The sequence below is a fragment of the Homalodisca vitripennis genome, chromosome 4 (assembly GCF_021130785.1).
Source record: "Homalodisca vitripennis isolate AUS2020 chromosome 4, UT_GWSS_2.1, whole genome shotgun sequence".
Taxonomy (NCBI): Eukaryota; Metazoa; Arthropoda; class Insecta; order Hemiptera; family Cicadellidae; genus Homalodisca; species Homalodisca vitripennis.
In genome coordinates, this window is record NC_060210.1 from 186,065,001 (window position 1) to 186,085,767 (window position 20,767).

The 20,767-nt window shown below is 35.5% G+C and overlaps 1 protein-coding gene across 1 annotated transcript in view; it reads right to left on the reverse strand.

The window, feature by feature from the left end:
* The window catches only part of LOC124360750 (E3 ubiquitin-protein ligase UBR4-like), a 124,107-nt gene that overhangs the window by 62,737 nt on the left and 40,603 nt on the right, over positions 1–20,767 (reverse strand). The window contains 11 exon segments of the mRNA XM_046814624.1: positions 143–388; positions 499–680; positions 2,718–2,877; positions 4,213–4,418; positions 5,806–6,010; positions 7,205–7,423; positions 8,094–8,343; positions 9,641–9,835; positions 10,657–10,999; positions 13,708–13,925; positions 15,928–16,152. Of these exon segments, the coding sequence (XP_046670580.1) occupies positions 143–388; positions 499–680; positions 2,718–2,877; positions 4,213–4,418; positions 5,806–6,010; positions 7,205–7,423; positions 8,094–8,343; positions 9,641–9,835; positions 10,657–10,999; positions 13,708–13,925; positions 15,928–16,152 (2,449 nt within the window).

The following is a 20,767-nucleotide window of genomic DNA, read 5'->3' on the forward strand; positions in this document are numbered from 1 at the left end:
ATGTATATAAAAAGTATTTTGTTTAAATATTTATTGAAGTTTAAGTAAAAGAATATCAGACAATTTTTTTCTAAAAATTTGGAATAGAAAGCATTGAAAATTGTCTGTCCAAAAAAATCATACGAGAATCCAGTTGCCGTACCTGAGGGCAGATAAAAGTGACATCCCTGATCTTGCCGGTGGGCACAAGGAAATAGTACTGTGGACTGAGAACGTCACGGCCTAGATCGTAGATCTTGACAAAGTCGGCAGTGACGAGAGCTAGAGTAGTCTGCGAACCAGGCAGCCAGATAGCTCGGATGATGAAGTTGCCTGTCTCCAGCTGCGGATGCAACACCAGGTGTTCAGCCACCGAACCACAGGGGTGGAACGTCAACACGTGACAGTCCTGGAAATGTGTGTCAGTTCATAAGCATCGGATACAAGAACATGTTATAAGCGACAAGGAAGAAATTTATTCCAAAACTGGAAAGGTGAAATAAGTTGAACAAGTGTTACCTTGAGACCACAGACAGCAAGGAAGTCCTCATTCCAAGGGTTGCCTGTGAGTGACAACACTGTGAAGGGTACGGAAGCCGAGGCTAGACGAGTGAGAGTCAGCTTGCGCTTCGACGAGTCAGCCTGCTTCAGCAGCGCACTCAGCTGCAGCACCGTGATCTTGCCCTTTTCGTGGGATACTGCTGTTGACAAACCACACAGGCTAGGCCAGTTCAACTACATTATGAGGTATTCCAAATCAGAGCTATCTTTTGGAGAAAAATCAAACATAATAACAGATGCAAAGAAGATGATCAACTAGTTGTAAACATATGTCATTTACAATAATCAGACTGCCATTTCACTTTTATTCACACCATTCAATATTTATTGAGTGTTGTAAAGGTATGGAACTATCTAATAACTTTTTAACGTTTAACATATAAACAGTGAATCTATGTATATCAGCTATATGTACACATACATATGTAATCCTGCATTTTATCAAGAGAACAGTTAATGATGAGTCTGCAGAAAATACTGAATAATTGTGATCATCTGTTAATAATAAACAACTGTTTACAGTTTTGTACAAAAAATGAAGCGATTGTACTAACACAAATGATAAAAACAACACAAAAATAAGTAAAAAATACCGGGATTTGTTACAGAAATTTGTTTAAATCTTCAACAAATTCTTAATGTGCAAATATGATTCACATTTTTGTAACAGTATGACAGAAACTTAAAATTAGGTTTGTAATGCTTGCTTATAAGATGTATTTCAAATAAAATTTTCTGAGAAAAATAAACATACAAAAAGCCAAAGCAGACAATATTTTATTAATCTGTTTGCTTTCTACAATAATTATCTGGCAAAGACCATTATAACTAAGCATGGTACAATCTTTTATACAAACTTGCAGCAAACATTACATACACTTGGTAGAAAATTGAATACAACTGTATGAATCAGCTACTATTAATTCTGCATCGAGTAAGAGAACCCTACAGATTTATACAGTTATAGATATACGAAACATACCCAAGTGTTGCCTCTTGCCATGGGGTGATGCCAGACAACACATTGCTACACGTCTGATCATGTGAGCTGACAGCAGCTGTCTGATAGTCTGGCCCTGGTCTCCTGTGTAATTCTACAGATTTATATAATTATAGATATACGAAACATACCCAAGTGTTGCCTCTTGCCGTGAGGTGATGCCAGACAACACATTGCTACACGTCTGATCATGTGAGCTGACAGCAGCTGTCTGATAGTCTGGCCCTGGTCTCCTGTGTAATTCTACAGATTTATATAATTATAGATATACGAAACATACCCAAGTGTTGCCTCTTGCCGTGGGGTGATGCCAGACAACACATTGCTACACGTCTGATCATGTGAGCTGACAGCAGCTGTCTGATAGTCTGGCCCTGGTCTCCTGTGTAATTCTACAGATTTATATAATTATAGATATACGAAACATACCCAAGTGATGCCTCTTGCCGTGGGGTGATGCCAGACAACATATTGCTACACGTCTGATCATGTGTGAGCTGACAGCAGCTGTCTGATAGTCTGGCCCTGGTCTCCTGTGTAATTCTACAGATTTATATAATTATAGATATACGAAACATACCCAAGTGTTGCCTCTTGCCGTGAGGTGATGCCAGACAACACATTGCTACACGTCTGATCATGTGAGCTGACAGCAGCTGTCTGATAGTCTGGCCCTGGTCTCCTGTGTAATTCTACAGATTTATATAATTATAGATATACGAAACATACCCAAGTGTTGCCTCTTGCCGTGGGGTGATGCCAGACAACACATTGCTACACGTCTGATCATGTGAGCTGACAGCAGCTGTCTGATAGTCTGGCCCTGGTCTCCTGTGTAATTCTACAGATTTATATAATTATAGATATACGAAACATACCCAAGTGATGCCTCTTGCCGTGGGGTTGATGCCAGACAACATATTGCTACACGTCTGATCATGTGAGCTGACAGCAGCTGTCTGATAGTCTGGCCCTGGTCTCCTGTGTAATTCTACAGATTTATATAATTATAGATATACGAAACATACCCAAGTGTTGCCTCTTGCCGTGGGGTGATGCCAGACAACACATTGCTACACGTCTGATCATGTGAGCTGACAGCAGCTGTCTGATAGTCTGGCCCTGGTCTCCTGTGTAATTCTACAGATTTATATAATTATAGATATACGAAACATACCCAAGTGTTGCCTCTTGCCATGGGGTGATGCCAGACAACACATTGCTACACGTCTGATCATGTGAGCTGACAGCAGCTGTCTGATAGTCTGGCCCTGGTCTCCTGTGTAATTCATCCTACCGTTTTCAAATGCTCCCTCTTGTGAGCCTAGAGTGGGGACCTGTAACAAGACAGAGATTGATTAGATAAGACGGAATAAGGAATTCAGTCACTAAAATGGGATTAGGAAATAACCTGTAAAAACCCTTCCCACGCTGTAGACGGATATATTAGAATGGTAGAATTTGACCAAAACACCAAATACAGTTATATCCAATATTAGAGATTATTGTCTCGTGGAGTTTTTTAGTTTACAAAAAGCCATTGAAATCCCCGGTGCACGCTCCGTGCTTATCGTGGTTGCCAAGGAAGAATTTATAAACGACCTCCACTCTGTGGCAGGGGGAAGGGAGCGCCCTTTGTCTAACTCCGACCACCTACTCGTCAATTCTGTGTCTCCTACAAAGCTATAACCAAACATATCCGTGGAATGTATTACTGCTTTCTCTGTTGTAATTAGCGTGTGCGTCTTCAATGTATCTTATTATTCTTCAACGTGTGGTAGTGTTTTGAATAGTAAATAGTTCTTTTTTATTTTTATAAATAAATATGCTAATTATTTTAGTTTAAATACCCAGTGCTTACACTTTTTTTGCTTTTACCTTTTATAATTTAGTTATAATAAAAATTAGCTTTGAACTTAAAGAAACAACATTTTTTACTTGTCTTGGTGTTATAGGAAAGTTAATAGATTTATTAGTGGCGTGCGTAGGGTTAAGATTTTTTCAGATATTTGTCATTGTTCAAAAATACAAAAAAGTTTGATATTATTTTTTAAATTAATCAATAACCAAAAATTTTGTCTGAAAACATCCTGCTACCTTCAAAATTCTTGTATTGTCAAAACAAATTTGAAACAAAGAGCTTGTTTCCAATAGAATCAAAAGGCACCAGTTAAGATGGGTCAAACATATGGATGGACAACCAGAAGTTGCCAAAGAAGGTAAGTGAAAGGATACTGGAATTAAGAGACTAAGTAAAAGTTAGTTTGTTGGAAGAGATAAACTAAAATATGAAGGTGGAGGGAAAGAATGCTAAGAGAAAGTTGTTAGAACAATAGGAGATTGATAGGACTTGCAGAAGCCAAGCAGAAATAAAAAAGAGTATTATTTGTGTATACCAGAACTCCATGTAGTATACAGATTGATTAGAAAAAGAAACACAGATATCCATTAACAGAGATCTTCTAGATATCTATATTGTCATCAACTCAAATATCTAGTGTTCGAATACATGAATTAGAAGTAAGCAGCCGCCAGAGTATAATTAAACTACTAGATTACTATGTTAGTTACATGTTCCCAACACTTATTCCTATCACATTTATGATTTTCAAAAATGCGTTTCGGTATGCGTTTTTTCTGTACTGTAATATTATGTGTTATGTGTTACTCACCATGAGCTGGTCTGTGGTCTCAAAACGTTTGTCGGCTGTGTGCAGCTGGTTGAGCGCCGCCTGGGCTCGATGATAACACCCGACTGGAGACTGTCTAGAGCAAGCAGCCTCCACTGCTGGCATCAAGCTCTGGAGCAGCTCCAGGAGAGGGCTCACAATGCTGCCCTCTGTCCAGATCATACTGGTCAGAGTGTCCGAGAATACATCTACACACATACAACACAATTTATTTATCTATAGATATAAAAAGCCACTAACACAGAACGGCTTCATAAAACTGTTGGTATATAATATTGAAAGAGTGCTTGGACTAGAGGTCTTAGAGTAGTAAATATTAAATGTTGACATGATAAATGCATTATGGGGATCATATTACATCCACCATCTGAAACCAACTTTTATTTCTTAAAATAAAACTTAATGTTTCATTCTTGAATTTTGTATAAGGTTATACAAGGAATAATTCTGCAGTAATTTAAAAACTTATTGTTCTCTTGGACAGTAACATGAAACAATTCAAAATCAATACAATTTATGTGTTTTTTGAAGATTTCTTCAAGAATTTGAAAGTATAATTAATAAACTTTCAAATACTTGTGTCTGTTTACACGTAAACATTTAAACTCTCTTTTTGCAGACAGTAAAACCAATTTTCAAGCTATTGCTATTACAATAAGACGGTTGGTAAAAGGTAAAATAGATATTTAAAAATACATAAGTCAAATTATCTACAGATTTTAACATCTGAAACAGAATCACTGGGGTGAGTGCCAAAACAAAAATGGCCAAGTGCAGGGAAGTGAAGTGAGGTTCCTAAGGACATGAACAATGGGGAAAACTTACAAAGAATAGGGAATGAGTTGTTGGAACGAAGACTCACTGCAACTTAACAAAGAAAGCGATGACGCAAGTGATACAGAAATGGAGGTCAAGTACACGCGAAAGAGGAGTGGTAAGGAATCCTACTACTCATGGAACCATGAAAATGAGAATGCTAGAAGGAGTATGTTAATTGACTAGAACAGATAAATATTGTGGAGATGAGTATGTACTAAGTGGACCTGATGAAATGCTGGAACCTTCTAGATTTTTTTAAGGAAAAGGCCAATCCTCTTTTAAGCCTTATTCTACTCGTCCTCATGGGCCACTAGCCTGTGCGAGGATCTTATCCAACAATATAAGGACAGTCAATACAATGCAGATGGTACTGATAAAAAGTGCAACGGTCACAGACATGCTTTGAACCTGCACTATCTCTAACTCACATCCAAAATCCAAAAGCCACCAGCACTCCCAATGATGAATTTAGGATGATTACAATCACTATTAAAGCTGTTGATATTAATTTTAAACATGCTTATGACAATATAATAAACAAGATAGTGATTTTACTAACTAGTCTAATTTGTTAAACAAAAGAGTTCAAATGTTTATTCTTATTTAAGTGGAGTTGTTCAGCTAACTACATTTCCTTATGTTAAGGGTAACTAAACAAAAAATTAAGGAAAGCCTAACATTTTGGATACAAACTAGCGTAGAAATCAGGTCAGGTGCTCTGTTCTCAAACTATTTATACAGTAAACAGCAACTGACCTAGCTGTTTGGCGAGTGTGGCGATACGATGGCGGTCGCGGGGCAGGCTGCGAGGTTCGCCTCCACGTTCCGGCAAGGTGGGGGAGGAGGGGCGCCGCCGCAGCGAGCTGGTCAGCTCCATCCCCATGTTGACGGTGTTGGTTGTGGATGATGCCTGTCCGGGTAGGTTCTCTGCCTGTGATTGTGGGCTGCGCTTTACCAGAGCCTGCCACATACCATCACACTCAGTTCACAGGATATTAATACCGGTTCAGAGTTTTGTGAAATTAAACTTAACCTATTTTTTGCTCATAATAAACTTAAACATAGCTATTATGTAAGTACTCTTCTTTTCAAATTCATATGTAAATTTAATGACCGAGCAAAGCGAAATCAGCAAATCATTTTGGTCCGAATATGTTTTATTTGTGGGTGTAGAGATGTATGTCTGTGTAGGATTGTCTACATCGTGTACATTTGAGAGATTTAGCACCAAGGTTGGTCTATTACTACAGGGTTGCTACACATTCCCTGGAATAAAATTCCCTGAGATTTCCAAGTATTTTAGACCAAACTCCAGGAATTTTCCAACATATCAGAGGAGATTGAGTATAATAATTTGATGAAAAGTAACAACTTTTAATAGTACTTTAAGCCATAACAGTAAAGTTTCACGCAATGTCTGAATAAATGAAACCATATAAGTGGTACTTATAAAAAAGAAGAATTACGAAGATTAAAATAAATGTTTATGTGTTGCATAAAATTAAACAATTAAAAAATTGTATTTCTCAAGTACAGTTCTCTTTTTGATTACCAGTTTGTTATATTTATTGCTGTGTTATCAGCAGCTCTCTTTTTAACAGCTTGAAAAAAGCAACAGACTCGTGGCAGCGGTGCATGTACAGAAATTCAGAACTGGAAGCATAATATTTCTTACACAATTACGATAATTTATGTATAATTATAATAACTTGTTTGGTTAAAAAATTAATATTAAAAATTCAAATCAAATTTGATTGCATAAAAATGCACCTCCATTACTTCTATTTATTTACCAAATTTCGTTCATATTTTTCTAAACAAATAAACATACAATTGTGGTAGTGGAACTAAAATTTTCCATCACAGTGCAAGAGTTTGACAAATTTTATTAATAAAAAAATCAGATGGATTTTTATATTTCTTCACTATTTTATTCTAACTTATAGAATAAAATACAAAATGTTGGCAACAACCATAGATAACACTTATGTATTTTAAATTATGTAACAACAGTGAAAACAATCTTTTCTAGAACTTGATTTCACAAAAATAAATAATAATTACTGACAAACGTGTAATGATACTGGTTACTGAAAAAGCCCTGGTTTTAACTTTGAATTGGAATTTTCTCTTCAGAAGTTTGACAGGAACTGACCTGACATGAGCCGTTCTCCTTCGCACCGCAGTCACAGAAGAAGTTTCCGTACTTGGCATACGTAACGTCGTGGTTGCGGTGACACACACGTGCACACACTGTACACACCCCTACACCGTCCACCATCTTGCAAGTATGGCAGTGGTACCAGTGCTGGTTCATGAACTCTTTCTGGGTGATGGTGAACGTACACAGCTTGTTACATAGGCTATCTTCATCCTGAACACCAAAACATATCAGTTAGTACAGCAAAAAGTGGTAGTGGAGTCAAGTAAATCATGTTAAACCTTGTTAAGCGTCAACAAATTAATTTCTATTTGCAATACAGCTGATACCCTCACTGTCAGTTTTCTTGTTTGAATATACAAGTGTGTCAAATACTGCAAGGAGAATTTTATTGAAAGCACAAAAATATCCTACAAGAGGTAATGAGCTGAATAATGTGCATCTTTTTAACTAAACATGACTACAAGTATTTAGTTAATCTCAATATTAATTTTATTCACACAGGACTCTACATTGTGTACTTAAGTTATTACTATATAACACTTTCTACAACAAGCGTCTTTGTCACTGTACAGTAAGCGTACACATGGTTTTAATTAATACGGCTGAAAGCCAAGAGTTAATAGTAATCGATAGGAAAATCAGCAAGCTTACCTTGAAAACTTCCTACTATTGTCCAAAGAAAGAAACAGGTAAATACACACAAGGTTCTGTCTTTATATATGTCTTTCAAATCAGTGGATCCTAGTAGGTTTTTAAAGTACACCTACAGATTTTTCTATCCATTAAAAACAGTGTAAATATGATTAACATGGGGTTAAAGTGTTAATGACAGAATTCCAATTAAAACTTTTTGCTTTTTCTCTTCAAAACGTCTACGTACCGAGTCATCACCACCACTCTCATCGTCGTCGTCGTGTCCGAGGTCATCGGTCCACTCCTGGTCAAGGTCGGAAGGAGGAAGAGTATCACCGTCCCAAGGAGGAGAGCAGGCTCGACCTCCCGAAGGACAAAGTGCACTGACCACATCGCTCACGTAATTTACTAGGTAGCAGCATGCTTCAACCATACATCCGGCTTGTGCTGATCCTTCCAGCTGCGCCAGCACCTCCTTCTGGCACAGATATTGCTTGCTGCAACATACACAATTGTCAGTTTGCATGTACGGTGGAGAGCCTAGATTAGTGGTTTACAAAACGAGATCTAATATATATGACCTTCAGTTACAGAAAATGGGACTGCAGATAAGCGTAAAAAAATACAGTCTTCTGGTAAACAAAGTAAGGCATAGAATCTCCCAGGGTAGCGTCTGACCTTCTCTTCTTCAGTAGATTGATGTCTTCTCAGGTTATGGGTCTAATTACAGGACATGGTCACCTGAGAAAGCACCTTTATTGAGTCTGCATTCTTTCGGGAGGATCTGCTCTGTATATGTGTGACGAACAAGAGGAAACTGCCGAACATCTGCTCTTTTACTGTCCTGCAATAGCAAGGGAGCACTACGCCATATTTGGCAGTCTGGACAAGGATGGTGAATTTCCCCAGGAGGCCCTGATCGGTTGTTATCGGCAGTTTGTGCAACTGCTGAAACCGTAAACTGGTTGGCCTCAAGGTATACTTCTGGGGTGCGCAAAATCAAATGTAATCAATGTTCTGTGTAACCATTGATTTATTACAGCACAATCATGCGTTTAATTTTAACCACTATTTCCAGTTTTTACATTTATAGTGTATAAATTTTCACAAGAGTATTCATTATTTTTCACCATTTTTAGATTTCACTCAGAGTACTCATCTACCTTAGAAAATGTTATAAGACATAAGATGGTGAGAATTTGACTCCGAATACTCCCTTTGAAGCAGTTGGCAAGAAATATGTTAAGATGAAAGTTTGCTGTACTGTGCTTTTGAACTCCAAGTATCAATTCCAGCTCTAAATGTTCTTAGGTATTGAAAATACTTTTCAGTTAGAAACAAACACGTAAATAGTGTCATTGTTAGTATACTTTTAACTGTACAATTTTTAGTAAATATTAAGTATTAGATATAAAAGACAACATTACTATATAACTTTTACTACAAATTTAAAGACTTATAAAACCCAATTTAGTTGTCTGACAGAAGTAGGCTCTCTGCTGTGTGATATATTTTCTTGATCGGAAAACAAGGCAAAATCAACTTTGGAACAAAAAATACTAAGAACAGAGTAAAGGCCATAAATAAACACTTTTTAACATATTTTCTCGATCTTGGCAAGAAGTCAAATTCAACATTGGTGTCAGAAAAATATAATTCACCTCGAACCAGAAGTGCTCATAAAGGTGCAAAATCTTTGAAAGTGTGTGTGCAAAACCGTAAGTAACTGCTAATTAATTGGTTTTATAAATTTTAGGTAAAATCTTTTATGTAAAAGGCAAGGAAAATAAGTACCAGATTTCTAGCCACTGCACAGAGGCAGTGAACAGTTGTAGGTGGCCGCGACCAGAACCTGCGTCGGCCAGTGTTGCCATGACAACCATTAACTCCTTGAAGCCGACCCCCTCAGCTGTGGAGAGTAACTGGGAGCCAATCGGGATGAGAGCCTCCAGTAGCGTGACTGCTACCTCCTCTTTGGCAACATTCTCACTGCACAGACATTCAGGTCAAGATTATCAAATCCTATCTGTGGTCGCTTGAGAATGCACAATGTTTTAGTTTAAATTGAAAGGATAGAATATTTAAAAAATCAAAGTTGTTTTCTTTCACTTTGTCAATTTTTAATTTAAAACATCTGTTACCTTCTAAACAGCCCTCATATTCACTGAAGAAACAACAATAAGAATTATTTATTCACACAATAGAACACAAAGGTTTTCTGTGCAAGTTAAAATATCAATATAAAAAGTAATTCTAGAAAAGCAACAGAACAGAACTGTTTACAATAGAGCATATAATCTACATGTAAAACAAAGTACATTTTTTAACAATTTTTTAATTATTCCCACTACAAAAACAATTGGTCTCATCAAGACATTGATATCACAAGAACTTCTTGGAGACTGTAGAATGTGTTCCCGATCAAGTAAGCCTTCAAATAATTTTTGAAACTGTTTAAACTTGTTTGAATTTTTATTGGGACCAAAATAAAAAATTGAGTTTTTTTAAAAGGTTGAGTCTGAAATTAGCACCTTTCTGTTCCGTGTGTTATGATCATGATGTAAATGTGGAACAAGATTTTTATTTTGAAAAACAACCATTGTTGAATGAAAAATGAGAAGGGAGACCAAGGTTAGGATCCCCATCTGGTCTCATTCCCCAGACGACCCTCAACGCTCCTTTGAAGAGTGATTACTCTATTAAAGTTGATGACACTAGAAAATCCCTAAAATACTATTCTGTAACTTGACTCAAATAAGCCTAAGCAATACAAAGCAGTGATAGAATCCGGAATGCCAGACTTCAATTACCTGTTCTCACTGATGATGTAGAGGGTAAGGTACTGCAGCAACAGTTGGTTCTCCTGGAGCAGTTTGGAGTCAGAAGCGGGTTTTGTTGTAGATGTGCCCGCCGGGGTGGTGGGAGCAGTGGTGGTCGGTGCTGTGGAGGTGGCAGGGGGGTCAGTAGCCACCGCATTCGTGCTGGTAGTAGTGTCTGTCACAGTACTGCTACTGCCACTAGTTACCGGTGGCTTGGCAGGACCCAGTATCACGTGACGCAGCCAATTGATCAGCTGGTTCCTCTCCACTGCCGCCAGGTTCAGCATCGATGCTCGTAGTCTCTCCAGCGCTACATCACCGGGGTTCTTTTCAGCTGTAAGTTAGAGTAAAGGTTAGATTTTCAATTATTTGTAAGGTTTCCAGTTATTCCTTAACGTCAATGATTAGTAACCAGAAAAAATTCTAGAGTCTACACTAGAGCAGAAGCTCAAACATACAACATATGAAAAATTAGGTCTTAAACCGAGCTTAAATATGTGAATCAACCCCACATCATAACGTTTCATTTTAGAAAAACATCTAAACTATGAAGAGTATCTGTAAACCAATACACTGGGGCACTTTCTCCAAAGTAGAAACCAATATGTTTCTCACATGAAAAGTAATCTTAAAAACAAAGCACAATAATATAGTGTAGTCAGGCATCAATTAAAGTGGTTAGTAATAGTATCCAAGTCGCTTAAAATTGTGTGAACCATGAATGCATGACTCACCGTAGGCAAAGTATATTGCCTTATTATAAACTACAATCTAAAAAGTTATAATCCAAACATTTTGCAATGGATCGAATCGCTTTAAGAAACCTTTGAACTTTTTTTATATTCAAACAAATTAAAAGTTACTCAAACACTACATGACATGGTTTTTGTTATATCAAATTATTGAATTTTGTCTGTTTATATAGTTTTATTCAGTCTCCCCTGGTAGTGTTTAGATGTTGATTGTAACTATTATTTTGTTTAAAATAACTGCATTTACAAAAATTCATGTGTACGCATACCATTAATTTATAATCCAAACCACCTCCTTTTGCCAAATGAAAGCGTTAAGTATGCGCTCACGTATACAGTGTTGTCTACATGTAAAAGGCGGTCGCCAGTACCGGTTAAGCTTTAAAAATGTTTTTGTTGTATGTTATTTCTTCTTTTATGCAACAGATAATCAATTTAACTTAGGCCAGAAATAATCTGTTTAAACCTCTAAATGTTTGAAACGAGATGCGAATTTTCTTCAGGGCTTCAGGCTTAAATTATACATGGGATTCCTGAGCTGTCAAAAGAGGTATTGCTTTACACTTACCAGCATTTTATTACTTAACTAGCTGTTACCCGCGGCTTCGCACGCAAATCTTAGAACCAAAGTCCTTATATTACTTAGTAAAAGCAATTATGATGTAATATGATGGGTGTCCTATAAAAATTTTAAAACGTAAGTAGGCATACATCAGGTAGATATTATCATGTTTGGCACGTGTAGGAGCATTTCTGGTTCTAATTAATTATATACATAACGTCTCGGAAACTTACTTCGGTCAAAAAAGCGTATATTTCCAGTCCTTGTCATATATTTCAGGTATAAGATATTTCCAGTACTATAGTAGAGTTTGCCTTGTTGTTCTGACGAAGAAGAAATATTATATATATATATATATATATATATATATATATATATATATATATATACTTACGTAGGACCGAGATGCCTACTTCGGTTAAATAGTGCCTACTTAAGACCATTTAAATTCACTTACCTACTATGTCACAGTTTACCTTACCATATTGCCTCGATCAAATTTTATATATGTTTGATTATCTAGTTCTCAGAAATCTACTTTGGTCAAAATCGTGTTGACATAGTTGAGTTTACCTTGTCCTGATGAAGAAAATACACACATAAGTAGGACTGAAAAGCCTAATTACGACCTAGGGGAGAGTCCTACCTACTTACTATGTACTTTCGGTATAAGAGGGAAATTCTTATTAAGGTTTTGCTACTTTCCAAAATAATCGTTATTAAAGTTTTGCGTTACACTTGTTTTTTGGACTGTAGGCAGGGAAAGAATGAATTGTTGAGGCATGTTAGTATTCATTTCTCTGTTTTTCCATTAGCCATTGTTAAAATGTAACATCATAATGTAAAGGAAGTCCGCCAGTTTAAAGTAACTTATGTGAAAACATTCATAACTTTCTTCATTAAGGTTAGTTTTATAACAGTATTTAATGCCTTAGATGATTTTAATTCGTCACTGGCGCAATCTGGAGTAAAATTTATATATTAATGTTTTATTTACTATCTGCATTACACTACCGATCAAGCACTGTTTACTTATTATTGATAAAATTCAAATATAAACAGATGTTTCAGAAAGTTGTCGGACTATAGCTGTCAACAGCTGTCGAAATACGTTTTGTTCTTATCATAACATTCGAATGTAAACAAACTAATTTTTCAATTTGAATTCGACTTTATTTGGTGAAATGAATGTGTTATGGGTGGTAAAAAGCACTCTAAATGTTAATTCAGACCAAAAGCTACACCTGTTCCAAATTTCAGCACAATCCGTATAGCAGTTTCAGCGTGATTCGAGGACAAACCTCCAAATATCCAAATACTTTCGAATTTATAATATTAGTGGGATTTAAAAAAATATTGATTTAGTTTTATTTTTATTTTCTGAAAACCTGTCATCAACTAAACCATATTTCGGAAGGTTTATAAATGGATTGTAATTGAGATATGATTTTATACATTCATGTAAGGATTGAAGTGACTCTCTTTATCAATAGTTAGAGCTTGACATAGTTTATGAAACTCTCTACATTTCTATAAGAATTTACCTTCTAAAAAAAAGTGAATCACAAATAAGATTCAAAAAACCAATGCTTTTAAGATGTTTTAATTCTTGGTTACCCTGATTTTTTCGAGAGTTTGAAAACCTTTATGGTTCCATAATAAGCAGGGCACCTTTAACTCCTACTCAACAAAATTATCTTAAAAGTTTTTTCATTACAACGAACTTACCGATGTTGAAAAGTTTATTGAAGAACTGCAGTACTTTGGTGCTGTACATGGAGGACTTGCAAGTCCGAGGGCTCGCGATAGATAAGAGGATCTGAAGAAGATCATGTTTGGTGGAACTCTCAAAGAACTGGTCTAAGGCTTGCCTGCCAGCCGGCTTTTCCAGCAGACCCTCCATCCAGGTGAGACACTCCTGCAGCAGCTTCTCGTTGACAGCATCACTGCAACATGGGGTTATAGTCAAACAGGAGTATTAACCCTGCGTTTGTCGCACTGAGTTTGAAACATTGTTTGTTGTGTATAGTTTCAAAGACAAGGCTTAACTATCGGTGAATATAATCTTATACATAAAACATGGAAGTGTTTGTAACTAATTATCTTAAAAGTAGATTCAGTATCTTAAAATAATAGATTATTTATACACTATGAAGTGGGATTTTTTTACAAATCTTAAAATACTGCTACATGATTTAAAATTTACTCTGAATATATATTAAAAACACAATTATTAATCAGTATTGACAAACTAAAACACTAATATTAGTAGAATAATTAAAGTAAATATTGATTAATTTGTTTGGTAATAAAAACAATAAAATTAATAATAGCATATATATAAAAGTAATATGCCTTAAGGAAATAGCACAGAACACAATTTTCAAACATGTCTTCTGGCCTCATGATTCATTAATTTAATTATAATTCTAAAACTTACAAATATTGTGTAAATAGCTATTAAAGCACTCCTTTACTTTGACTGCAAAAGGATCAAATATGAAACGGATGAATTATTTCATCAATAGTAAATTTGTCTACTAATAATTAATAAAGTTGTGATGAAACATTTTACTTGATTCTTTTTATCTTAAACTTTTAACACTGATGAACCTACACACTTGCGTTTATTAGCCACTGTTTCATGTTTAATTATTATGAATAGCATATTTGCAATTGTAAGATCTTAAAACGGTATAAAAAATCTTTATTTACAATAATTTAATCATCAACGTTAGACTCAATACGATAAAAAACAGCTGTTCTCAATTAAAAAAATAATTAACCCTTAAAGCGCTAATCTAAATTACTGTCAAACGCTAAGACATAAAAAAATATTTTTTTTTTAAATTTCCCAATGCTAATTTTTGTTTCATATACCTTGGTATTACCTTAATAAGAAAAAATAATAAATATGTAATATTACATATTTTTGAGAATTTTATACGCACGAAAATATTTTAAATTTGGAATAAACTGCATTGCAGGATAATGGACATAGCAACACTATTTGACAGATTACATTACATTTATACAGGTTATTTATAATGAGTAAATTGTAACTGAAGTTCCTGTACAATTAGTACATAAAATAAATAAGTTCAGTATAAGACTTTGAAATGTAATAATGTGAAATTCAACACAAACTTATTTATATGATAGCCTACAAGGGAAATGAAACAAATATTGTACTTATAAACCTTATTTATTTAGAATAAATAAACTGGACTTGTATGGTGAAACTGGTATAAAATACAAAACAAATAATTGAAAAAAAATATTACACATTGTATACCAAAAATGCGCTCATTTGTCAAAACTTGGATCATCTGGATTAGCCATTATAACAAAAAATTATACTACATGTTAGTAAAAACAATTTTATAAGAATTGTATAAGAATTATAACGGAATGATTCAAAACACTTTGTTTAACAATATAACCAACATACGACCAACACACACGTAGTTAAACAGCTGAATGAAACGAACGCGTCTGTAGGCGTATGCCGCGTCACAGGCCATACAAAAAATGGCGGCGATTGCTTTCAACCCGAGTAGATACCGTTACAAAGTCCACCAACGGTGACAAAGCGTTTTGTCTAGTCCCGACAGTCGAAAGGAACATCGATCTGCTCTCTTACGGAAGTTTTAACAACTAATTCTTCGCCATTTCATAAGTAAAGCTTTTGCGTTTGTAGACGTAATCCGCGTTTAAAGCATCGGCAGTTCCGCGTCTTTAGGCGTTAGCCGCGTTGGAAGGGTTAAGATATTTTTTAAATAAGTTAGATATATATTATATAAGAAAATAACTGAATTTCAGCTTTAGTAAATATTTTGTGCCAGGAAAAAATGAATTAAGGAATCCTCCATAAATTGAGTTGGCACTAAAAGGGCCAACTAAATAAAGTGAATTATAATAAAATACATTAGATTTCCAGTACTGTACCTGCAGACAGAGGTGGCGTCTGTGTAGTTGATGACCAGAGTGTAGATGTTGTTGAGCACCAAGCTGTAGATGCAGACTTGATGTCCTTCAGTTTCTGGATCACCAATAGCTCTCTCCAACGTCCGCAAGGCGATATCATGCAGATATTCCGTGCAGGCGTCCAGAGTGAGCGGTGCTAGCACTGACACCGCCTGCTGCCGTAGTGCGTTTGTCTCCTCGCACCGCCTGCCGGGGACATGCAAACTGTCGGACTCATATATAGTGGGATCAAAGCTCCTTGTGTTTATATTTACTAAAGAGTAGAGTTTTCCTAATACTGAAAGGTATTACAAAAACAAGTATACCGCAAAGGCCTTAGATTTCAATATGGGGTTTTGAGGTAAAATTAAACATAATATTAAATCAAAATTATATTTTTTAAATATTCTTTTTGACTATTCCTACAAACCTGTGATTACTAATACAACTAGAATTACACCAAATAGAAGACTCTTACTTTAAAAATTATGTTTTTGTGTACATTGTTATACAATCTGACTGACTAAATAACAAACTTAAAAACAATTTTAAGATATAAATTTATATTATAAACCTACATGTGTAATACACTATTGTTTTCAGAGGAATGTGGAGATAACCATGGTATAAAAAATATGCATAAATAATTAGTCAAAAATGTAAGGAATATAATTTTTCTTATTTTTAATTTTTGAAAAGTTCTGGGCCGTATCTAAATTTGTTGCTACCATTTTCAAAAATTAGCAAAAAATATAACTTTTAACTAAATATGTCAAAAATATACAAAAATTTAGAGACTTACGTACACTGAAAAATAATAAATAATTATTATGTGATATCCTGCAAATGTAAGCTCGTAGATGCATAAGCGTTAAGTGACCAGAGCGACAGGTTTTGAAAAAACAAAGTTTTTTCCTATGTAAATTTTTATATCAAAATTAATGATTTTGATTATATTAATTTGACAATAAATAAATACTAATTTTGAACTTTTGCTCAACTATCTGCTTAGTTTGAGGTTCCAGAAAGCATCAAGGGAAACTTAGATGTCACTATCAAGGCCTAGGTTGTCTGAGTCAGTGTAAGGTCAACAAGTTCTCTAATGTCAGATGACCTATCAGCAATGTTTTGAGACATTATTAAAATGAGAGCCTAAAACAAAGCGATGATATATCACTATTTTCAAAATGGCTAAATGAAAACGATCTCTCTGGAAAACTTGATGACGTCTCTGTGACATCACTGTTACCAAAACAAATTTTACCATTGAAATCAGCAATTTTTTCTGTTTGAAATGATATATGAATAATGGTGGGAATGTTGATTTTCATACTATACGAACTGTCAGAACACTTGCGTGTCAGATCGACATTATAATTAGTACGGTGTTATTACCTAAAAAAAAGGCCTAACCTTGACATCCAAAGTAAAAGTTTTTATTCCAACTCCAAATTGTTCTATATAACCCTCTTATTGTTTGGTAAAAAGTTACACCATTTTGAGCGTCGGTGTTTGGGGGGGGGGAGGGGGAGAAAAAGTAGGAAATTTAGTAGTTTTTTTAGTTTATTTGGAAATAGGTTGAAAACTAAGCTGTTTAGCACAAAGAGTGTTATATACAAAAATATTCTACATGAAATTTTAAACAAAAAATGTCCTATGCATATTCCCTGTAAAATTTACGGTTCATGAGTTGCAGAACGGTGTAAAAATAAAAATGATATAATTTTTAAGGTTTTTTTTTTTCTAAATAAAGCTATATAGAAATAAGTAAATGATTTAATTAAAGAGTAATAATATACTACAGTATTATAGTCAAAAAGAGACTAAGAGGCACCATAGAAGGTTGAAAAAAGTAAAAATAATTGTTAGGAGAAACGTGGTAGTACAAGCAGGCGTGGCCGCCATCATAGTGACCTTGGACCGCGGGCCGCAACCAATGCGGGTTCTGTCTTCTGCACCGATAAAGCATTTGAAATAGGAGCCATATCCATCAAAGCTATTGAAAACAAAACATTTAAAAGCAATACACATGAAAAGAAAGTTTGCTGTCAAGTCTCTAGCCTCTATAACGAAGTCGGTGAAAATTAACAACGACATGGTATGTGTAAATCCTAACACTCTCTTACATCGGATGGTGTGTACAGTAAGGAGTGATGAGAGATTAGAGGAAATTTTTCAGTTTGAACTCTGTGCATATCCTCCATCACTGTTTTGACGAATCTGGCTTGATGAGGAAGGGGAAAAAAATCATCAATGGTGGACAGTTTTGGTTGCAGATTCAAAAGAATCATCAAACATCGATGACCCAGTGAAAGTGTCCTATATAATTGACAGAGGCCACCTCCTACGTAGTGTTGTCTTGCAACAGCCTGCTACATTTAAACAGATTTGCGAGCAATATAGTGATTACGTATGTACTCATTATGGAAAAAGCGACTGTTGTTTTTTATGGTTACGAACGAAGTAACACAAAGGATCAAGAACACCTAACGAAGATCACGTTCCAACATTGTGGTCAAAGTAGAAGACTCAATCCATGTCAACATAAATCAAAATGAATTTTTAGCTAGTGCTAAAAACAAGATGGGTCTAATAACCCTCCTTTCATCGCACTTGCAACAATGTGGTTGCACAGTTCTTCAAGCATCGGGTGATGCTGACCCTATTAGTAGTCTTAACAGCTATTGATGAAGCGAAGAAAGATGTTCAAACGTGTGTTTATTGGTGATGACACGGACTTATTAGTACTGTTGACTGTCCACGCACCTTCAGGGAATAAACTGAAAATGGTCGTACCTAAAAAAAGGAAATCACCAGGAAAAAGTGTACATTATTTCTGACATTCAGCAAGGCATTGGGGATATGAAAGATGTACTTCTGGTTACATACGCCTTCACAGGATGTGACACTCTGTCTGCTGTCTATAAGAAGGGAAAAATTGCACCTTATAGGAAAGTTTCAAGCCAACAACGTTCTTCGTGAAAAACTTCTGGTCTTCAACAACCCCAAAGCCGACCCCAGTGCAGTGGCTGATGCAGGAAATTACTTCCTACTTGCAATGTTTGGAGCCAAGAACACTGAAGATCTAGATTGTCTCCGCTACCAGTCTACTTGAAAGCGATTGCAAAGCAGCCTATACATGCATTACTGAAGTTTGGATGCACTACCCCCCACTTCAGGAGCGTCCAGACAGCATTCAATTTAGGACGTTACCACCAGGTACAACAGTGGCTGAATGAAGATAAGGATCCACTCGAGTGGGGTTTGGAAGAAGATTGGCGACCACCTGAAACCAATTACAACAGCAACGTCCTGCAGCCCCCCCAGGAATTACTGTCCCTTATAATGTGTACTTGCAAAGATGAATGCGTTCGTAATTGTGAATGCAGAAGGAGTGGTCTAAACTGCACTAGCATATGCAGCAATTGCTCAGGCCAAGCATGTGATAACATGGACAATAATAACATCTTAGACGCGACGAGCTAGAGGAGGAGGATAATGTGCTGGAGGATGAGTGAAGTTAATAAAGACATTGAACATTCCAAATTTGAAAGATATTTATGCTTAAGAAGTGAATTTATGTTGCAATGTTCGTAGAAAGTTCAGGGTGGGTTTCTCCGTACCACAAGGTTTATATGGCCTAGGCCTGTGGAAGCCTCTTTTCCCTTAAAAAAGAGTGCCCCTTGATAAGGTGGTGAGGTTGTCGTTCCTTCAAGGGCTTATCACTAACATACCACCGGCCACTGAAATAGCAACATTCTTTTACGAAGCTTATTTTTTAAAAAAATTATCAAAATTACGAAAAAGTTAACATTTACACCGTCTGTAACTCTTGAACCGTACAATTTAGAGTGATTATGAAAAGGACCATTCTTATTTAAAATTTAACGTAGAACATTTTTGTATATAACAATGTTTAGGATAAATAAACCGCGTAGTTTTTGAAATATTTACGAAAAACTAAAAAAACTAGTGATTTTTCAAATTCCCCCCCCCTCACCCCCAAACCCGACGCTCAAAATGGTGTAACTTTTACCATAGAATAAGGGGACTATGTAGAGCAATTTGGTGTTGGAGGAAAACTTTTACTTTGGATGTTGAGGTTTAGGTCTAATTACAACCGTACTAAATGTCGTCGTCACTACAGAACTGATTTGGATCGACATTATAATGTCAATTGCCAGCTTCAGGATTAAAGAAAAAAAGGAAAACGTGATACAACTACTTACAATTCCCACCTGAAAAATCCAAATGGAAGCAAAAAAAAAGCAACATGAAAACATTTGTGCCAGGGAGTTTCAAATCAGTTGGTTTTTAGCAGTACAGGTCAATCGGTTTTCTAGAAGTAACATTACATTTATAGTAGAAACAGTGTAAGAATACATTTTTCAAGCTTACATAGGATTACCTTTCATCAAATTTAATGTTTTCATATTAGACATGTGTAGGTACCAAACGTTTGAAGTAAAATTGAATATGTTCTTACTTGCTTGGCATATATATCAACAATCAAAAATGAAATTTAAACTACTTGTGGTGTGATTCTACAAGAGTTATATAACATAACAGTTATATAATATAACATATATAAAGTTATATAATATAACATGTCAAATAACAACGTTCAGTACAATAAGGCGGAAATCATCACATCACAAGTAAAGTCTTACAATAAAATAAATATTAATCTAAATTTTAACCCTTTGAACACCAACATGCGAGTTCGCAAGCATTGAAATCCCAATAACATCCAAAGCTAGTTATCCAGCAAACTACATTTTAAAATATTAGGGGTCATATTAGTTGTTAAATTGGCTGCTAG